The sequence below is a fragment of the Convolutriloba macropyga genome, chromosome 15 (genome assembly GCF_964194025.1).
Source record: "Convolutriloba macropyga chromosome 15, txConMacr16.3, whole genome shotgun sequence".
Classification (NCBI taxonomy): domain Eukaryota; kingdom Metazoa; phylum Xenacoelomorpha; order Acoela; family Convolutidae; genus Convolutriloba; species Convolutriloba macropyga.
The window spans coordinates 28,020,542-28,043,306 of NC_134482.1; the positions used below are offsets into that span (position 1 = coordinate 28,020,542).

At 36.4% G+C, this 22,765-nt stretch overlaps 1 protein-coding gene across 2 annotated transcripts in view; it reads right to left on the reverse strand.

Moving 5' to 3' along the window:
- Positions 1–17,701, reverse strand: part of LOC142354074 (uncharacterized) — an 86,348-nt gene extending 68,647 nt beyond the window's left edge. Inside the window, exons 1-2 of one of the 2 annotated variants that reach the window (XM_075406349.1) lie at positions 17,285–17,701; positions 6,998–7,374 (exon numbers count right to left, since the gene is read on the reverse strand). In XM_075406349.1, coding sequence (XP_075262464.1) covers positions 6,998–7,374; positions 17,285–17,671 — 764 coding nt within the window. In that variant the 5' untranslated portion in view covers positions 17,672–17,701. The remainder of the gene's footprint in view (positions 1–6,997; positions 7,375–17,284) is intronic. The other variant, XM_075406350.1, reaches the window with a different exon arrangement.
- Positions 17,702–22,765: the final 5,064 nt, after the last annotated feature.

Consider the following 22,765-nt stretch of genomic DNA (forward strand, 5'->3'; position numbering starts at 1 on the left):
CACTCTTTTTATCCAATTGGACAGCAGTTAATCTTTCACTGTCTGGGTCGGTTGGCCAAAAGTAGTGGCTTGTTTCACAAAACTGACTAGGAAAGCTTTACACTACCCGGTTCATTTTAGCGACTACAAATCATTTCGGATATTAAGTTTTTGCGGTTTAATTTTGTTATTGTATATCCGCTACACTCTTGCCGTTGCATTAAAAATTCGGTTTGATTATTTGCTAATACTAATGTTTTAAATAGCAATTTGGATTTGTTTAACTACAGATCACAGTATAAGGCTGCTCTCTATGTATCCCAGTTCACTCCGATATCTGAACAAATCGAAGAAAAAGATATATGTCTAAGACCCCTTTAGTACTTTGTGCTCACAAGTCCACAAGTCCAAATAGCTGAAGATTTGTATCAACTTTTGAATTTCACCTCAAGCAAGTTGCAGATACAGGACACAAAAACAGACAGCTTTCTGCTCAAGATGGTGCTTCAGTACGCACTGCTTGTCCATTCTCAACAAATTTATGACAGAATTTTTTGGAAGTGTTGCAAGCTATATTTATTATCTAATCCTGCCGCTGTTCATGTCACTCCTCAGCCGCTGGTTGGTTGAAGATGACGCCTCAACCTTTGGTTGCTTGAATAATGTAGAGCTGGATTTGAGTGCATAATTAATATGGTAATTTAAGTTAAACTCAACCTTGCCCTGTTTTGTAACACAAAACATCTATCCCGATTGACAGTAAATCAGCCAGCTATTGCTCTCTTAGAAGCTGCATTGTGGGTTCGAAACTTTGCTGATCAAAGCGACCGTGGGATCCTACGATGGTTTTCATAACTCGACCAAGATTATGAAGCCTTCGCTTGTCACTATGTTCACTAAACCAGACGAGTTTGCCTTCTGAGGTTTTCGTTGGCTGTAGATCACCACTTTGGCCAAACATTCAATTTTGGCCAAAATTTTTTACGGTACATATCGCAGATTAGGTTTGCATAAGCCTGAGTTCGCAAAGAGTTTTCGATTGTCACAAAAATTTCTCTACTCATGGCAGGAACTGTAAGCAAATATTCTTTTTTACCAGGCAGGAACTGATTGGGAGTCAATGCTTCCATTTCATTAACGTCCGAAGAGACTGCGGTCAACAGTCTTGCCTTTAATCGTTGCCCCAGAGTACACATTACATAAGGTCCGGACATGCACACTACATGAGTAATTGACATAAGGTCCTCGCTGACTGATCGTCTGTTCCCCAGCACTGCATATTTTGCTTTCTTGCAAATTCTGACCACAATTTTGCATACTCTTTAGCGAGGTGCTGCTGGTGGGAAGAAACTCCATGTGAATCCAAGTTGAACTGATCCTATCTTTGTTCTCCCTTCCTTGTTCCATGCCGAAACGTACTCCTCAAACTCTCGTTCAGCTAAAACAGAAGTACTCCCGTTTTCCCGCTGATCATTTTACTCGAATTGCCTCTTCGTGTAAAAATGCATAATTGCATCAAGACAACTATCGGTATTTATCTTGGGTTCCACTTCTACATTCACCGCTCTCATAGTTTGAGATTTAAACAGACAATACCACTCTGTTTCTTTTCTTCGTCCAATCTTCATAGTGAAATGGTCAAAGTTGCCGAATCCAACGGTTAAAAAAGCTGCTAAAAAACCAAATTGCTCTCCGGGTAGGTCGGCCGTTACTGCTGTTACCATTTGCACTCTGCTTTTTTATCATAAAGCGTTTCTAATGGGTAGCATCCATGTCTTCTGCTGACCGATATTTCTTACATGTTTGTTGCCTTCATGAAGATTGTGCTCGTTTCGTAAGAATAATTTAACCGCATGATGCTTCCAATGTAGCATTATTGGATGCTTTCTATTGAAATCCTGTCGGCCTTTACCTATTCTGCCTTGGGCACGAACAAATACTTTTTAAGCAAAGAAGAAAAAGAACAGTAGGATTTTGCTCCCTATTGGAATTATCTTTTCAGCTTTCAGATACTTTATCTCTTGGCTGAACTGTTCTCGCTGTAAGCGTTTGAACATCATTGACTCTCTTTTTTCCCTCTCTTCATAGCTCACTACAAGAGTTGCTGGTTTGCATTTGCTCAATGCTAATTTTACAAATTCCAATGTTTTGATTAGCCTATTAAAGTTGCAGAAACGCTCCCACTGAATAACAGCTTCCTTGATTTTAGTGTATCTCGGAGGTTGATAAGGGTAAATTCTCTTCATCTGACTCTGAGGTAGTCGAGCTTGACACAAATCTCCAAATATTTATCGGTGTTTCATGTTGCTTGACAAAGTGTTCTGTCAACCTCACTGCCATGACAGGCACTTGTAATTTCAATTTTAGTATTGAAAACTGTCTCATGGGAGCCTTTCTGTATTTTTCAATAACAAATGCTAGGTCAATTGATTGTTCATTTGGTAGTGAACGTAGATAGAGTCACCGCCCACATCGTGTCTTTAGATGCCTCAGTAAATACATCGAATTCGGTTTTGTCCCCTGCTCTGTTGAAGTATACTCTACCCACGCTTATTTCAACTACAATTGAAAGTTTTTCTTTCCACCTCAAGAACTGTGCTTCTCCTCCACTTTTCACTTTTTTGTTCTAATGCTGTTAATGCTTAGTCCGGATGCGTTTGAGATGTTGTCTCATGTGAACACTGAACGAAGCAAACAAACCGATTGAGTCAAAAACTGAAGATATTAGTGACAGAGTTTTCCTCTGACTTATGGATGTGTCAAATTCTTTATTGGTACCTCTACACACTTGGAAACTGTCAACAGTAACATTCCTATGTAGTACAAGTACTGAGGATCCCTCAGTGATAGTTTTCACTTCGACTTGACATCAAGTCCGTTATTGTTACGGTATTGCTACGGTTCTTGTTATCGTTGTCGTTTATCCACTTCGTGAGATCAAGTCCATGTTTTGTAAGAAGCAGTTGTATTTGGTTGAAGACTTCTATTGCTTCTTTTGGTGTGCTGCCGATTTGATGAAATTGTCCGTGAAAAAATTGTCCTGTTTTGCTTTTGTGCATCTGTTTAATCTTCATCCTTGTCTACAAGCCCGAGGGCATAGTTTGTACAATTTGGAGAACTCTTAGCTCCGAAAACGCGCCTCTGATGTTTACATATTTGAACAAGTTTGTTTGCTCATGGACGCCACAGAAAAATCAATCATTTTCTATCTTGTTGGGCAACTTGCACCTTCAGAGACATTGATTAGATGTCCTCTGTTAGTGCAATTGGTCGCTCAGGAAAATTCAATATCAACACACGTTGCAGATCAATTCCAGCTGAAAGAGTGTTCTTTACGCATAATTCTTGTAATTTAATGCAGCAATGCATACACGTCGTACTCTTTCAGGTTTGTTTAGGTTCAACAATGGATAGTGTGGCAAAAATCATTTTTTCCCGATGGTGCCGTTTACTTCGGATTCGTCCAACATGATTACGAATTTCTTTTCTATATCTGTATCTATTGAATGTTGCTGCAAACTTTTCAAATTTTTGGTCGCATGAGAATCTTAACTCCAGTGAGTTAAGCTGACCCAGTGTTGTGCTATAGTAGTTCGGGAGGCTCGGCTCTGGTTCACTCCACAGCATTCTCACTTCATATCACTCGTCTGTAAAGTTTGTTAAAGTCTTTGGCATCTTCTGTGCTTGTAGTTCTTTCTTTGATTGACGGACTAACGACGTTGATTTTGGAAGCATTAGATTTTATGTCCAACCGGGATTGAATATTCTCGGCCAATTTCATATCTCCTACGAAGCGATGTGACAAAAATTTTGACTTATTTTGCCCGTCAAGTGTCCACCCACTGGGTTCCCATCCTAGTTGTGTTAGAACCGCGAAAAGTTCACTTCATTTTACAATCTTGTATTCCAGAGAGCGTTGTAGTTCAAAAGCATCCTGACCAATGGTGATGACAAATTCCAAATTGAAAATTTGTTGGGTAGAACATTCAAATTATTGAAGTTTTGCATCAGCTTGTTGTAATCGTAGTGGGTGCTTCCCAATGAGATTCACGGATGTGCAAATATTCCGATAAATTGCACCAATGCATGTAGTCCCTTTATTTTTAGAGGAACTTTTCTCTCTTCAGATTTTTCTTTCCTTGGATGCAAGCTACGTTGAGCTGAACATCTGTGCCTTGGGACCATAACCTCTTTTGCATACTTCGATTGTGACATCCGTAACCTAAGTGTTGCTTCCTCACTGCTGCATACCAACCGTTCGCACCCAAGGTTGCTGAAAAGTGGAAATTTCCAAATCTTATGGGTGCCATCTAATAGTGAACAGTGATCAGTGATCAGCTTCGTTTCCTTCACATTCGAACTAGCGCTGAAGTTCAATGTCTCCTATATATGTTTGTCTCTATTTGCTCTTCTTCGGTCTTGTTCTCTCTGTTCTCCATTGATAGCCCTTTTTCAAACGTATTGAGATCAGACCAATCTTTGTCATTATCATCAACAAAGAAGCATCTCCTCTCTTTGACAATTTGCGGTATTTTAGCTACTCCCATATACACTGTCAAATTTGATTGCAGATCACCAACGTGTCTTTAGTCCTTCGGCTTGCTTACAAAGTTAGAAATAAGGACTGAGAAATTGATCAGACGTTGTGAATCGTGAGGCTTCACTTGACGTGCTTGCAGAGGCCCTCCAGCTGTGCATCGATGATTACATGAGGCCCTGCAAATTTCTGAAGCTTTCCAGCTTCAGCTTTGGTAGCTCACTGCAGCTTGAACAACCACTGCCCAGTTCTTGAGGAAGTGTCGCTAACTCCAACGCTTGATGAACAGTCGCGTGGATTTGGATATCGTGAAAATGACACCTCCTGTTCAGTTCAGGCTTTACGTTTAAGCAAGCTCTTGAACTTTCTGGTGTTTGAATGTCTCCCATTCTGCTGGCCCAATCGGAGACATCCCCTTTTTTCTGGTTCCAGTTGAAACGCAATTTGTCACGTGATCTGGTTGGGTAAAAACGAGCGTTGTCATTTTCTAAAGCATTTTCTTTTCACTTTACGCTCCAGTTCTTGTTCTTCCTCCTGTATTTGATGCTCAGTTTTGTGTTACCTTATTTGTATTGCTCGCTCGAGCTTTTTTTGTTCAAATTTTGACTTATCAAATTGAAATTTCGTTTAAATTTCGATATCGAAATTAATCATAATCTCTTCGCGCTTCGTATCCTTTAAAATATTTACGAAATGTTTTCTTTACCCGGATCGCTTGCTTTTGTTCCGTTCTGCAAAGCTTGAGCAACTGAATTCTCCGTCTGACAGTTGTTACCTTTGCTTTTGTTCACTACTTGACTGTTGTTGCGTTGCATTGCGTCTATTGCTGGTTGCGTGCCTCCGCTTACAAATTCAAGTCAATGAAAGTCCAAATCTGCTCTGCACTCCTTTGCTTGCTTTAGATGTGCTTTGGAAAAATTTATTTGGTAAGGCGCAATTTTGCTCTGACGCTGCAACTGCTTGATTATTTTTCCTCAAGAAGGTGAAAAATCTGTTGAATAGATAGCCTTGAGCTTGTTGATTAGATCTGAATCTTCAATTATTTTGTTGCCAAAACTTCGTTTAGTTCTTACTTTTTTCACTAAATTTTGGTAATTCTATTCGTAGTTGTTATATGTTGACTGAAGCTGTTCTCTACTGATTATGACTACAATTTTTGGTTCCTGTTCGCTGTTGCTTTGCTTATTCCTTTTAAGCAGGGTTGCACTTCAATTTCTTTGTTGAATTGCACTTTTCGGCTTGCATCGGTAAAATTTCGTCGTTGATTCGTTTGATTTTTACTACACTGGGCCTCCAGCACTTCATCAGATTGGAGAGCAGTTAGCTTTTTTGCTGTCTGGGTCGGTTCTCACACAATTTCCCGGGAAAACTTCACACTGGCCGGTTCATTTTTAACAACTACAAATCTGTTCTAATATTGTGTTTTTGCAGTTCGCTTTTGTAATTGTATATCTCCTATATTGTGGCCGTTACATTACAAATATAGTTTGATTAGCTGCTAATCTTTTTTTTTCAATATCGATTTGGACTGGGTTTACTAGAGATCACATAATACGGGTTCTCACTATGTATCCTAGTTCACTAAAAAATCTAAATAAATCGAAGAAAAAGATATATGTCAAAAACCTTAAATGCGAAAAAATTGAACTGAAACGTAAGTTGCGTTTCGTACATTTTACTCAAAAGTCAAAATACCAGTAGATTTGTAGCAACAGTTGAATTTAACCTCAAGCAAGTTGTTGATACAGTATACGGTAACCGACATTTTTTCTCAAGAATTGTGCTTCAATAGGCACCGTATCTCAATTTAGAAAGGCAAAATTACAGAGAGTTTAAAATTTTTGACTGATTTGTTGGTAGTTTTTCAAGCTTTGTTTATATACTGATCCTGCCGTTGTTCAAGCCAATTCTCAACCCTTGATTGGTTGAAAATGAAGCCAGAGAAGCCTTAGTTTTTTCCATTCAAAATAGACGCCAGGAATTAATGCTAACCAAGACAAAAAACACCAAATATTCCAAATCGATGTTACGAATTCATTGTAGAATTGACGTAACAAGTAATAAATGTATGTGTATGACAACACATGTCTAATATAGAGCTGAATTTATTCGCTTAATAAATATGGAAATTTTAGTTTAGCTGGGCCTTGACAGAAATAGTTCAAGATTGATAGAATGTGTTTTTTTAACTTTTATGTTATTTTAAACCATGCATTCTTCAATTACTTTTAGGGTCATTTTTTAGAATAAAGCAACCACAGTTTTATTCTTGAGCGCAAAAACCGAAGCATTTAGAGCCTTTTTATTTTTGTACCACTCTACTTGTACTGTAATTTGTAATGTGGTTGATTTTTCTCTAATATAACAAGTTTTGATGATCATGCTTTCCTTCATTTCATGATCATACCTTACAATAAGAATAAATGACGAGATTGTCATTTCACTCACGACTATTAAGTTATTAAAATTTGATAGAATTACTTAATTATGTCAATAGAACCTATGGCAACCATTGGCAGGATACAGGTCAAAGACAGAATTGAGAGACCGAGCACCACCATATAATTTTCGTCATTAGAGGTCATCTTGGACAAGTCTAGTTGTGTCTTCGCAGGACAGAGAGCAGTTAGAAAAGCAATTGCGGGGTCGTAACCGCAACACCCAAAAAGGTTTTCACTCCAATCAGCAGCCCTATAAAGAGTGCTGTGTCTAGATGTTGTCATGTATGCGTTATTCGTTGAGTATTGGGGCTGGGTTCTAAATTCCCCCGGTTGAACTTGACCAGGATTCCATTCGTTATTGCCTACTATTTCCCGCCTTGTATCTTGCTGTAGGTTCTCTGAAGGTTGACTTTGTGTCTAAAACAAATCTCAATGCAAGATTCGTTGTATAAAATGATAAAACCCAACTTAACCAGAGGCCTTGGTAGAGACAACATCTGTCAACAAAAAATGCAAAAAAAAACTTGAAACAAAAATTGCGCTCGACTTTGTCACTGATCAGACCTAATTGCGATCGAAGTCCTTTCTGATCAGACTAGAGTGCGCTCAACTCAGCAGCGGATCAGAGTGCTCAGACCAATGTGACCTCTGATCAGACAAGTTTCAGACCAATGTCCAGACTAAAGCCATTTCCAGGCCATGTAATTCGAGCTCACGGTTGCGAATGAGTGCTCTCGAAGTTTTATGCTGGTAGTTTTCTCCGCGAGCCTCCTCTCAAAGTTGCTGAGAGGATTAACCCGAAAAGCAAATAGACATCTTAATTGCTAGTTTTGTTTGAAAGAGCCAAAAGAGGAAAAATTTTCAAGACAGACGGGATCCGGTTGATAAAGGCAAGGTCCTGAGTCTGTTTGGTGAGCTGCTTTTTGTGTGTCCTTTTCTGTTATCTTCGGTTTCTCTGGCGTCAAGTTTCAACTTTAATTCTCAGTTCACGTGATTTTTGGTTGCTTCGTTTCTGTAACACCTGATTCAAGTTTTGGAAACAAACAAAGGTTACAACATTTAAGCAGACAAATTTTAGTGTGAGGCCTATAACACCGTTCAAGAAAAGAGAGAAATCAATTGATTATTTAGACAAAATTTGATACTCTTAGATATGCGACCACGTTGCTTGAATGTGATCACAAACTTTAAATAGCTCTTGTATTGTAGACAATGATTATCTAACCTAAAACTGAACAATGTTTATCGAATACTGTTTAAAGAGTGGTCAGAAACGATGATGGTTGGAGAAATCATGATTACACCAGGCCCAAGTTTTCAAGGACCTGGTCTAGCTTGAGTATCTATGCTAGTGCAAAAATCTGGTGGCTAGTCTATAGTAGGAAGAACTCAGGTTCGTCAGAGCATTGTGGGCCAAGGCTGGCTCTGAAGCATGGAATCGCGACTGGTCCGATTAGAACGGATTAAAGATGATTGGAGTAGTCACGATTCAGTATTACGACAACCAGTATTCATTTCAGTATTTCATCATATTTTGCTCTTCTCAACCTCAAAGTTTCCAGGCTTTTACATATGAAGCTCTGTTATAAAATCCCAGTGAAGTTCTGACAAATTTACTGGGAAAACCATGTTTTTAAGTGGAAGTAGTATGAATTGTACGCTCCCTGGGATCAGCGGCAAAGATAAGTGACTGCATTTCTCTCCACAAGGTTACCGGGAATTCACGGAAGATTCCCCCAGAAGAAGCTGGATCCGATGCAACGGGTAATGGCTGGTCTCGAGTAAAAGCAACGGCGAATCTTCGGAATGGGTGCTAAAGAAGACGGCTGTGGCACTTAGCAAACAAGGAGGCTCGGTAATTTGCAATCGCACATAAGGTTCCGACCCCGTTCATCCACGTTGTTGTCTATCAAATGAGGAACTGATAGAAAACCCCAAAAAATTCATGTATTTTTTTTAAAAAAATGATGTATGAAAAAAAAGATGAGGGAAAGTGAAGTCGAGGTTTGGTTGAGATAGACATCGTGAACTATATATGTGATACCGAGGTTAAAAATGACAACCATAGAAAGTTTGATTAAATTACTATCTGAATAAATTAAATAAAGTAGAAATTAATTAATAATTTTAAAAATGGAAAATGAACAAAAAAAGTTAATTTTAAAGATGTTAGTTGTAGAGATTGCATTGTTTATAATAGTTTTTTTAAAACTTTCCCAGTTTTGCAACATTAGCTAAACGGTTTCTGTTTATATTTCCCTTTTTAAATTAAGGTTTTCCCATCCATTTATTTCATGCAGATAAAAATCGTTTCCAGTTTTTTGAGATTGTCAGTTTTACGCTGTGTCACACATAGGACCCGTCCTATCTAATCCGACAGTCCGGGTCTTTGCTATTCGGGTCACACAATTTTCTAAGCATCATAGCTGGCCTCTATTGCAACCAGTTCGAGAAATAACTATTTCTTAGCCCAGCCACTAGATTGTCCTATACAAACTACGGAGAACATCAGGTCATCGATACTTTGGCCATTTTCAATCATGACCACCCTTAATTCATACTACTCCACTCAGTCTTGCTTCAATATTTCACAGCTACCCATAATACGCCAATAATATTTTGGCTAACCTGGGTTGCTTAGGACTAGCCTCCAGATTTTGTTAAAAAAATGCATTGTTTTTACAAATATTTGCAAATAGGTCTGAATATTTGTGTCTCTTATAGTTCACAGTTGGACTTGTAGGGTGATTTTACCACACAAATTGTTTACAAGGTGGACATTGAACATTTTTCAATGAGATTAAGCACTCTCTGAGAAATGGTTAGGAAAAAAACCCACATTGATAAATTAAGCAGAGCTCGACCCGAATGAACTCGGCCCATCGTTTGCAAATTTTTGCAAACTTAACATTAATTTGCAAAATTTTGCAAATTTGACCTTGTGAAGAGATAATTTGCAAACTTTTACAAATTTGGCATTGTTGAGCAAAAATTTGCAAATGTTTGCAAATTTGGCATTAGTTTTGAACTAGGGATACTCACACTAGCCTATGCCCTGATTCATGATTACTTGGGCCTATTTGGAACATCTGTATTCATGACTACTACAACCAGCCTCGAGTCTTATTCCTGATTACGTTTTCAACCATAATCGATCAACCTTGAGCGTTTTTTTGGAACTTAAATAGCACCTGTTGTGTTGTCTCCAATCTATTTCATGCTATTATCGTCATAAACTACATTAAAAATTGCGATCACATCTGAACTCCACGGTTCCAATTCTAATTTTATCAAATCATGTCTTTACAAAATTGAAAAAAAAATGCTTAGTGTCAGTCATACATCAGAAGTTCATGTTTAGTTAACTATGCTCAAGTTTAATATCCAAAATGATTCATAAATCTAATGAACTCTTTTATGAGAATGACATAGGCTTCTTATCAGCTGAGGTCGGACAGAAGAAACGCGTTTCAATTAATAAAATTTTCTGTAAAGTGCTTTAAAATTCAATATCAGATGTTTTCAATTTTTAGAAATTGTTCTCGGAGCGCAAATGGTCTAAAGCAATAGCATTTTTTTAGACCAGAAAACTCTTAACTCGTACTTTTACTACGGAGATTTAAATCGAGTGTATATCATTTTCCTTGAATTATTTTCATATTTTAGATTTTGAAATCGATTTTCGCTTTTTCAAAAACGAAAATTTTTATAGCAAAAATTAAAATTAATTAAAATACATTTTAATCGATTAAAAAACAGCAAACTTCTCAACTGGAGCTTGAATTTTAGTCAATCAGAGTTCAGAAAATTTTGCAATATTTGCGACCAGTACAAGGAAAACTTGAATTTAAAGTGTGAAAATGAAGCTTCAAAGGTAGCATTATTGAGAAATTACTCTAAGTTATCAGAGCACGAAATGAGCAGTTAGCAAACAGTCGCTTTCTTTAGCACTGCATTACGTAATAAAATTTCATCTGCATTCTTAACTATGGCGCTGTATGAGAAACTAAACTCAATTGATCTTAACGATACAAATTCAATGCGTTCATTATTTCTGGATTTCATTAAAGAAATTAATTATCAAAATGAAGAAATCAACCAACTGCGTAGAGGATGTGATCAACTAAGGACCGAAAAGGAGGAGCTTTCAAGGAGAGTTACTAAATTGGAACGTTATTCATCTTTTATGTGTTTGACTTTTCATGGGGTAGAGAACGGTGGTGAGTACCCGGTACACAAAATTGTGGAGTTAATCAGGTCAGTACAAATTCCAATTGAAACTCATGATATTGCGGCCTGCTATTACCTACCTGGGAAAGGTAAAAGAAAATCCACAATTGTTAAATTTTTTTTTAATCATCAGCGCGATTCGGTATGGTTTAATAGCAATTCTTTTTTTGATCCGGTTTTTGGGGCAAAAATCCACATAAACGAGCGTCTAGCGGAAAGTGATAGAGACTTGTACAACTATTGCAGAACAGAAAAAAATCTTCTTACAACCACAAACAAAAACCAAGTACGCGTTAAGTTCTCAGAAAACGATACAACTTGTTATCCAGTTGACAGTCGGCATCAAGTTGATTACCTTGTGGGAACTAATCGTAATACTGAAAACGAATGGGGTATGGAAACAGTAGAGATGTTGGCACAAGAACCTTATGTAAATAAGAAAACACCATCGAAAAGAAGTCGGCAGGTGGCTTTGCAATCACCTCAAGTAAGTTTTCAAAAGCATTGTGGCACAAAACAATTTGACAAGCTGGACAGGTTATGCTGTTTGACTGAAAAAGTATTCAATTTATTGGTTGAAAAAGAGTCTCCGCCGTCCAAAAAATGTACAAACTTGAACGATGAATGCAATAACTTCTCGAGTAATCAGAGCAGTGAAGAGAATCCGATTTAGTCTTCATACATCATTGATTGTCATACTAAAAAAAAGCCGAACTTTTTTGGGTTTAAACATTCAGTCTTTGAGATTCCATCATGCTGAACTAGTAGTTTTCCTTGATACATTAGATCAAAAACCTGATGTTATTGCTTCAACTGAGACATGGTTAAAAGATAGTGACCAGCCTGACGACTATGATCTACCAGGTTATCAGACAATAGTGTCGAAACCCAGAAACAACGCTAAGAGACGATCTGGTGGAGTAGCCTTTTACATTAGAGATAATCTTCAATATACAATACAGGATACTAACACAGAAATTGAATGCTTAATTTTACAAGTGAAATACGACGAGAAATGTTTGCATAATTTTTGTGTGATTTATTGACCTCCGTCTTTGAAGTTAACTGATTTTCAACCAAAGCTGGAAACCATTTTACATTGTTTGAAGTTTTTAAAAGAGGAAAGTTTAACCTTTGGTGATTTCAACATAGATATATTGAAGAGAGAAAAAAGTACAAAAAATTATGAGAATCTTTTAAGATCATTTGATTTTCAAGTACAAAACTCAATGCCTACAAGGGTAACCAAAAATTCAAAGAGCTGTATTGATCATATAATCACAGAAACAAACATAAAAACTGAAACGCTAGCGACGACAATAAGCGATCATTTTATATTAACTGCTGAATTTTTTGTATATAGCTTAAAAATTAAAAGCATTCAGTCATCGGTACTCATGCGAAATTTGAAATCAATCAAAACAAACAAAGCGCTGAATTTTCTTTTCGTCTTAGACCAGAATATCAAAAAAATTCCTGAGAATTTGAATGCTAATGATTACATGAGTACAATGATCAAGAAAATTATTGAAAGTTTAAACAAATTTGCGCCTGAAAAGGTGTTTGAAACATCTGATTCTCCTAAATCTGCAATCTGGATTACAATTGAAATCAAAAATGCCATTGTAAAGAGAGACAAAACGTTTCAAAAATGGATAGCACAGCCTACTATTGAAAACCAAACTAGATATAAACAAATACGGAACAAGGTAACTAACTTGATAAGAAATGAAAAGGAGACGATAACTTCAAAAAACTAGGCAAAAATCAAAGCCCAAAAATTATTTATAGGACACTAAAAACTTGTAAAAGAAAGGACAATACCATCGATTTACCAAACCTTGATGACTTGAACGATTACTTTGTTTCAATTGGACAAAAATTATCTGCAAAATTTAATAACGAAAAAAGCAGTTGCAATATACGCAATAATGAAAAAACGATGGTACTTCATCAAACAAATGAATCAGAGGTTACAAAAATCTTGAGGAAAATGAAAAACAAGAAAAGTACTGGTCATGATGAAATCTCAAACGAAATTTTGAAGTGTTGTTCTCCCATTATTGAATGTCATCTTGCAAGAGCCATGAATTATTGTTTGCTAGAGCGTATTTTCCCAGATTCATTAAAAATAGCCAAAGTACTACCCTTAAATAAAAAAGGAAACAAGACTGACCCTGGTAATTACAGACCTATCAGTTTACTGAGTACAATAAGCAAAATTCTGGAGAAGATCTTGCTTAAGAGGATGATGAAATTTTGTGTAAAAAATAATTTGCCAGCGAACAATCAGTTTGGCTTTAGATCTAAAATGTCATGTGTGCATGCAGTTGACACCATAACGGAGTATATTCGAAATGTTATTGCCAAAAAATCAACTGGGCAAGCTAGTTTTATGGACTTAAGCAAAGCTTTTGATACAATAGATCATGAAATTTTGTTACTAAAAATAGAACGATATGGATTCAGAGGTCCAATTTTAGAGCTATTAAAGAATTATTTAACTGGGCGCACCCAGTTTGTAAGTGCAGGATGCAAAAAAAACGACAGAAAAGCAAATAGTTTGTGGCGTACCTCAGGGCTCTGTTCTGGGCCCTTTTTTGTTCATTTTGTATATCAATGATCTCCCCGCAGTTTGTAATGAAAGCACTTTAGTAATGTTCGCAGATGACACTACTGTTGTTAATGCCAGTAATGACAATAATTCGCCTCTACAAATGGATGTTGAAAGAGTTTCCAACTGGTTTAATACTAACAAATTAACAATTAATTATGTCAAAAGTGAAGCTATAAATTTCGGTAAACCCACAAAAGAAAAAGTAAAACTCAAGGATAATGCGCTAGATTACAACACATCTTGTAAGTATTTAGGAATCTACATTGATAAGAACTTAACATTCCGTGATCATGTTGATTTTGTTGTTAAAAAACTTAACAAGTTTTGCAGACTAATGTATCGGGTACGACATTTTTATCCAAGAAGGTGTCTTCTAATGTTTTATGACTCTTTTGCCAAATCGGTCATAACTTATGGTCTATTAGTCTATGGGAACACAAGCAAACAGAATTTAGAAAAAATTGATGGGGTACAGCGAAAAATCATTCGAGCAATTTTTTTCAGGAAAAGATATGAATCCTTAGGTCTTACACTAATTGACAACAAGAAATATACTGTATACGAACTTTACGTGATTGAACTTGTCAAAGAACTTTTTAAACAAATAAGGTCCGAATCTCCGCTACAATACATAATTTCGCAAAGTCTAGCAGTCATTAAAAAACAAACGAGATGGAGTTTAAGAGGCCTATTTCCCCCACCAATTCCGAAAACTACGAAAAACAAAAAGTCATTAGCTAACTTGTTGAAGAAAACATATAATTGGCTAAAACAACTGAATTTATTACCCGAAAACTTTAGTTTTCAGCAAGTGAAAGCACATATATCAAAAATAAGTGAGCTTTACATTAAAGATAATAGGGATGTTTTTACCCTCTATTACTAACTTTTAATACGCTTCAGCAAGATGACATCAATTTATTTGGGTTATTAATTTTTTGCGTATATGGGCACAGACTTGAAGAGCAATTACGCTCATTTTGTGTCCTAATTGGATTGTAATTGGATGTGATGATTTGAAATGTTGTCCAATACTATCCAATTGAATTAACAATTCTATTCTATCAATTTCAAATCGAGAAAACTAAATGTAATTTATATGTTAAATTTTTTCGCAGCAAAAAATATGTTATATAAGAAATGGTTATTTTTAGAGCTACGATGGTTATCAATTGAATAGGTCTCTCCATTGTCAATTCGCTATTTTAACCGATATCATAGTAAGTAAATTTGCTTGTCCATTTCTATGAACCCTAACTTACTCATTTTAAACTCTGACATTTCAGGACGCTCAAAAAACTACGGTTTATTTACCACATCTATAGGCTGATTTGATCACCTCCTCTCTCAAGTTTGGTTGCTTCAACTGCCATCAGTATTCTATTTACAATGGTTTATAAAGCGTGGTTCAGATTAAGTGTAGATTCCTTTTTTGGATTCTAATTTGATCTAATAATCTATTGCAATTCAAATAACATTTCAAACGAGCGGAACCAAATTAAGCCCAGAAGATAATTTTGTGATCAGGTGTAATTAATCAAAAATTCATAGCTTCAGTTTGTTTTTAAGGAAACCGTTGAGACTGAGTATCATACAATTTTTCATTGACAATAGTTTTCACTATTAAAATAGAAGTGCTTTCAAAAAGTCGTGTTGAAAAAATTACCAACGAAAATGACTGCAAAATTTTCGCCCAAAAATTTGTTTTTCTGAATTTTTTTCTCATCAAACTTAGGAATAAGCAAACAATCTTCATTGAGGTTGCGTGAAATAAAAAGTTTTTGTAGTGGAAAAAGTTCCTATAGTAAATTGTGATTATTTTTGGATATATCTGTGCAGAGATTTTTAAACACCTCAAAGCAGTTGACGAATAAAACAATTGCAAAAAGGTAAAATTGTAGTTTTTTATCCTTTTTTCCTTGAAAAGTTTTTTTTCAATACACGACCTTCTCTCCCAAAACAAATTGTTAGACGAAACTGGATTTTGCACCACTGAAAATATTGTTGTTTCTAAATTAAGCGTTGCTATGATGAAAAATGGTTCTTACCGATGAAAAAACTTCTTTTCCATCTTCAGTGTTCTCTAAAAAGTTCGAAGTTTAAAGTTTTTGCAATACTTGAAGTTTAAATTTTTACATTTCCTCTGTGTTTCAACTGCACGGAAGCTTTTTGATTTCCTTACTTGTGATCATCGTTTACAGGTAAACGGAACCCATTCGTACTATATTTCATAAATGTTCAAAAATTTTTGAAATTTTGATAGAAAAACAATATTCTTGTCAACTGGTCTTTATTTTTGAGGCATTTTAGTTGGAATCCTGATGGTGCACCTGATTGCCAGTCCAAATATTAGAGGTTCAAGAAGTGACATGTGGATCATAATTGAACTGAAGTTAGCATAAGTGACTGAAAACTTTCAATTTGATATTTTTTTGTAATTTCAAATTATAATTGTAATTTTAATAAAACAGTTTTAACAGAATTCTTTTTGACCCTTTTAAAATACGGATCAGCTGGTATTTTTTTGACAAAGAACTGATTTTGATGTATTAAAAGTGATCTACAGGATATTATAATTTAATCGATTTGATAGGATTTTGATATATTTTATCGTTAGCCAAATATTCATTCTAATCGATTATGATAAATAAAATTGTCTAAAAGCGCAATTCGATTTTATTGACCAAATTTGTAGTTTGGAAATGTCAATATAATTGATTTAAATCCCCACTTTCTGTGTACGGGAAACTAAGTCTACCTTATTTTGCTCATAACTTAATCATACTTCGCTCATTATCCCTCAGTTTTCACAGCGACACCTATACGCATCAAAAAAAGGTTCTGTCCAATTTTTGTACAAAAATAGAATTATTATTAATTATTAATTCCTAGTATTTGACTAGTTTGTTTAGGCTAGCCGCTGTATTTTCCTCAAGTTCAAAAATGTTTTGCAATTGTTTTGTTCCTGTCTTTTATTTCTAGATTGTCAGGATTTTCGTCCACTCATGCAAAATGTTCTAATTTGGTTTAATCACACTTTTTCGGCTTGCTCTGGTTTATCATTGACTCCCACATGAAGCTCTTAATTTAGAACCTTTAAACTGTTAATAGCAGAGAGGTAAAGTGTGTGATTAATACGACAATGATTGAGAGTTCAATCCCCCGCCTCCGGGCAGCTGTTTGTCTGAGGACGAGCTCTTACTTAACCCTAGCTTCAGGTTGACCATAGCAGGACCAATGTAGGCTGCAAGAAATGATGGTACCACGTGAAAGTTTCAGACGCAAAAAAAGTGGCTATGGTCACCAAAAAAGAGCAATACTGCTAATAAAAATATACAGTCTGAAATGTAGGGGATAATAAGAAAAAAGGTGACTCAGAACAGGCCACTGCAACCTAATGTTGTTCCGCTGAGTTTACGCATGAACCACAATTATATTTATTAAATGTATTGTTCATTTTAAACAAACTGTCAACATTACCACGATGGCTGTAGGTCCCAGCGTATTGATGTGTCTGATAGTGCCGTAGTTATAAATAACTGTTATTGGGTTAGCCGGAGTTCTTTCATTTCCATTTATTGTTTGTTGTTGTTGTTGTTGTTCTTGTTGATGTTGTTGTTGTTGTTGTTGTGGTTGTTGTGGTTGTTGTTGTTCTTGTTGTTGTTGTTGTTGTTGTTGTTGTGGTTGTTGTTGTTGTTGTCGTTGTTCGTGTTGTTGTCCTTGGATTTGCGGGCTGTTAGGCGTTGACAAAGATGCCAAATATTGAGAATAGCTGGGTGGCGCAGATGGATAGTTGTGTCGACTGAACCCAGACCTACTACCACTACGACTACTAATACTATACTGAGATCGATAAAAATTCGCCATAGTAAAAAAAAGTAATACAGAAAAAAATGAGTTTTGATCAAAACTCATACAATTTTTTGAGATGTTTTCAATAAACAAGCAACCAAGAAAGTTATTTATTAAATTGTTTGAACGGTAATCGAGATTGGACAACTTTTACTGTCAGTGGTGTACTGCTAAAGACAACTCTTTATCAAACCTTTTAATAAGAGTTATGCATTTTTAAATGTGAACAAACGCTTATAGGTGTAAAATTCGGTAGTTTTAACATTCATTTTTCGCATAAGCAATTCTTTGCTTAATGCTGATGTTTAGATTCAGAGATTTAAAGCAGACTTTCTGATGTTTCAAACAGCACAACTATCATGCTTGCATAAAAGATGCATGATAATAAGTTTTAAATAAACGCGAGTAAATTGAAGAAACGTTATGTTAAATTTGGCTACTTTTCTTTTGAAAACCAACAGCTTCATCGAATTCCTGGAATCAAGAGAATTCCTGGAATTCCTGGAATCATCGAATTCATGGAATCGAATTCCTGCGCCACCAACAGCACAGATGGGCTCTAGGTTCTTCTTGGAGCGAAAAATGCAAATACCAAAAAAAAACACTTTTAAACTGTCTAGATTTCTGAGGTTAGGTGTCCGACTTTTCAATTTCAGCAATTTTAACGTGAGGAACTTCACAATTTTAACTTTTTTAATCAAAGTAGAACTCTCTTTGAATCGTAGTACAAATCTTTTTTATCTAGGATAGAAGTTACCTCTAACAATAGTATTATGAGTCAAAAACTTAGTTTGCCCTGAAAAACTAGTGACTTAAATAACAATACCAGACGAAGAGACTGTGATGAATTGTATTGAAATTATAGGTTCCCTATAGTTGATGGGAAGTAAACTGAGCTAAGATATAGAATCTCTTGTGTAAAACAGGTCTGAAAAATAATTTTATTTGACGTCGAAACATTCTTGCAATTCGGATGTGTTGTAAGATTGCATATCGCGTGCTCAAACACGTTCTCGGGAGCAAGTCCTTCTGCTAAGCCTCGCGCTCTTCTGGTCTTCTCCCGCCCGGGTCGACGTGTCAACGCTAAAAATCGCTAAAAATGTAAAATTACAGGTGAATGCGTTGAAAAAATGTAAGAATTGCAAATTTTAGCGTTGAATGCGATGAATGCGGTGTAAAAGAAGTAATTCAGCGCTAAGAATCGCTAATCTTATGAAACTTCGCCGCTAAAAAACACTGTATATTTTTTTGCGACAAGTTTTCGTAAGATCTAGCGGTTTTAGCGGTGAAATTTTTCGCTTTCACCGCTTCTAGTTGGTAGCGGTAAATTGTTTTTTTAATCGCTTGAGCGGTGAAATTTTAAAAAATCACCACTAAAAACCGCTAATCTTAAGAAATTTCAACGCATTTGTTTTCATAATGTTAATTGAATCTGATTTAAATTCACGAGAAATATCAATTAACTAAGTAACAGATGGCGCAGTGGAATAAGATGTTGTTTGCATGCAGGAGGTGAGAGGTTCGCGCCCGTGTACGGGAGTTTCTTTTCTGTATGAAATCCGTTGAATGCGATGAAAATGCGCAAATCTCACGAAAATTCACTGCTTTCACCGCATTCATCGCAAAAAGATGCCGGCCTTTTGCGGTGAAAATTAATTTTTTTCACCGCTATTCACCGCAACTCTTACATTATGTTTCGACCAAACAACCCGGGCGGGTTCCTGTGCTTCTCATCTGCAAGGGGGGCAACCTCACTTCTGCTCTTGGCTCCTGGACTTGGAAGAAGAAGAGTGTTGCTGCTAGAAGACTGAATTGAAGTCTTCTGGAAAGGGTAGCTGGAGAAAGAGCCAAATCCGTTGTTGAAGCTCCAAACAGTCCGACACAACTGATTTTGAATTTTTCAGAGTCCTCCTTTTATCCTACTTTTCCATATGCCTTAAGTTTAGTCAATCAAAAGCCATGACGTCAGAACTCTGCTTCTTTTCTTTTGGTAATAAGTACCGCATGGAGCATGAGCTTGGAATTACCGGCCCTCTCCTAAGCATCCTTTTTCTATTTGGTTCTTGAATACTAAAATCAATCAGAACCCCATTACCATATTTCAAATAAATTCCTTTTTAATAAATTGCACATATCTGTTTCTACTAAATGAGGGGTATGAAGTTGGTACTTCATTAAAAGGATAATATAATTTGTTTTATGGTGTTATCAACCACCTGAGCATCGTTTCCTTACTGATTTTTGTAACTAAATTCAAACCACATTTCCTATTCAAAATTTCTTTTATATTTTGATTGGTTTATCATCTTTGACGATTTGGTGGATTTTGGGTCAATTACGAATGGAGACAATCAACGGAGCAAGAATTCAGCAAGATCATTGGGTCAGTAAGAAAAGAAAAACAAAACTTAAGACAATTAAAGACTGCATATAAATTTATGTTCATATATGTTTTAGAATAAATCTTGTTTTAACTTATTCCCCTAGTCAAGCGAATAGCACTTGACCCCGGCATATTTTTTAGTGTAGTATTTGAAGCTATGCAACAATTAACTTAGTCCTAAATTGCGTCTGTTATTCCATCCTACCTATCCCACATCTAGTCTTGCTATTCTCCCGAATAGCAGTAATCAGGCAAATATAAAATAAGCAACTGTAGAAATTTAGGTCTTTGGGTAGAAGTCTAGCTTCCATGCAGGCAGTTAAATTACAGGTTCTTCCTTCTCCTTACTTTTGCTGAATGTGACTCCTTCCAGTGCTGGTGACTCTTGTTTAAGTTCAATCGCAAGAAACCTCCGAAATTTTCCCAGAGGCTTCCAGTGACCACGAGCAACTCCCAAACCAACTGCCAACAGAATAGCGAGGAATATAAAACTGTTGATGGGAACTATCCCGTGTTGCATAAGTTTCTCGCTGTAGTCCTGACGTTAAACATTTCGATGCTATGTGAAGGGCTCTACCAACTGAAGTAGTTTATTGGCATCAATATTTTTGTCCGGTAGATGGTTTAGTGTAAATTTGACGGCTTTAAAGATCTTCGATATCATATGATCTTTTTCGGGGGCTGTTACCAATGCGAACTGTTTCTCCACGTGATCAAACAACTGCAGAGTCCCAGTTAATTGAATGTTTTTTATATTTCCGGTATCAACACTGCACACCTAGGATTCCGGATGAAAGATCAGACCACCATCAGGGAGTTCGAGATGTCCATTTCAGGGTGTTCGCACCAAACAGAATTTACAGCCAGGTATTTGGCGAGCTCGTGTATCCATTGTTACGTTAAAAAGATGATAATTGTTGTATTCCGACTGAAGAAGAAACATAGACTGCTTCAGTTAACGGGCTGACGGGTTGGCGGGCAACGGTACTATTTTCTGTGGACACAATTTCATCGCGTCAGTCTTTTGGTCAAACAACAGGCTGCTGAGACACGACCTGTTTGCTGATCGTGTTAGAGCAAACGAAATCCTGCCGAACAGAAGTCGGTCAGTGCCATGGCATTTTACTAATTCAGATCTATATAATTCCCCAGAAAATTCTTGCCGTGGGGAGACGGAAGTATTCTTTCTGAAAATCGTAAATGGTTTCCGTTTTTCAGCTGTTCCGTGGTTGCGGAATCGCCACAGTCCGATACGCTTGGTATTTTGTGTAGGAGTAGGATGAAATGTAATTTCGAGTTCAATATGGAAGCCTTCGGATGTTATTTAGGCTTTTTTACAAGCTTTAATTCGTATTATACAGACATCTCGCTCTTGCTGATTACCTGGAAGCATCCCGTGTGTTTCATTTTTGACATAATGTCCCTAAATTTTGGTGGCGGTAGCAAGTTGGCTGGTAATAGTCCTTTTGTTAGAGAAACTAGGGCATCGCTTAGCGCATATCGCAGCTTGGTCACAAGGGCACGCGCAAAGAGAATTTGCCCTTGTAGTTCATTAAAATTCTCAGCAAATTTTCAATCTTCAATTTCACTTTCAGCTCATCTCACTACGCTTGGGTTATCTTGCAACCCCAACAGCTCCTGCGTTCCCATTCGTCCCCCATCTCATTGATTTGAGTGACAAGCAAGTCTAAGTTTCTGTCAGTTTTGTTCCTGATGGTCTCGATGACGCGCTAGCGAGCTCCTAAGCGCTCCGGTTTGAGTGCACTTCCGGTTTGAGAGTATAGCCAGTCTACGTTCCACCTGTTTCTCGGATTTCCTTCATGCAGTTTTTCCATGTGCCTTGCTTCCTTTGATTTACATAAAACGAATATGGAGAAGAGTTTAAAGTGTGAAGGGACTCACGATTAACGATTTATGTCAACAAAATTTTTAAGGAAGATATGAACACCTAAAGATGATCTTGAAAATGACCTAATTGAAATTAAATTTTACAAACCGAAATGAACGAAATTAAAACTAAAACAAAAATTAAATAAATAGCGCCACATTTGAATGTACTGTATATCACTATATATCACAGGCGTTTAGGTTGATTTAAGTTTAACATCAACGGTGTTAGGACAATAGATTCAAATACAACAGATCAAATGCAAAAAGTTAGGCAACAGTTCGCAAATGAACCTGTTCAAGTTGATTACTGATTTGGTGACCCAATACAACGAATGCATAACGTGTTCAGTTTTGAATAACATCCAGCCCTGAAGGGCTCATATCAAGTTCCATTGGCTAATAATCTCATATAAACTCCCAAATCAACGTTAACTTCAACCTGGAGAGATTGGAGAGTAATTAATGATCAATGGTCTCAAAATTTGTGTTTTGAATTATTTTTTCCTTTGAGTTAGTATCCCGTCACCAGAGATACCCTAACGCCGACTAAAGATGAAGTTTTATTGACTTAGTCACGTTAAGTCAAACTCAACTTAATAATTATCTGTAACGTTTTTCTGTACAAAAATATATATTTCAAGCTACACTCATTCCTTTATTTTGAGACTCTAATCCTGTTTCTCTGCAACAACAAGATCTCTGACTGCTAGTATGTCAAACAAGAGAACAAAAGATTGGGTTGAGTGGTCACTAAATAAAGAGAAGGAGTTGTAAATAAAGAAAGGTTTTGATGTCAAGCCACTGCAGATTTGATCTTTTTACTTTAAAAAATAAAA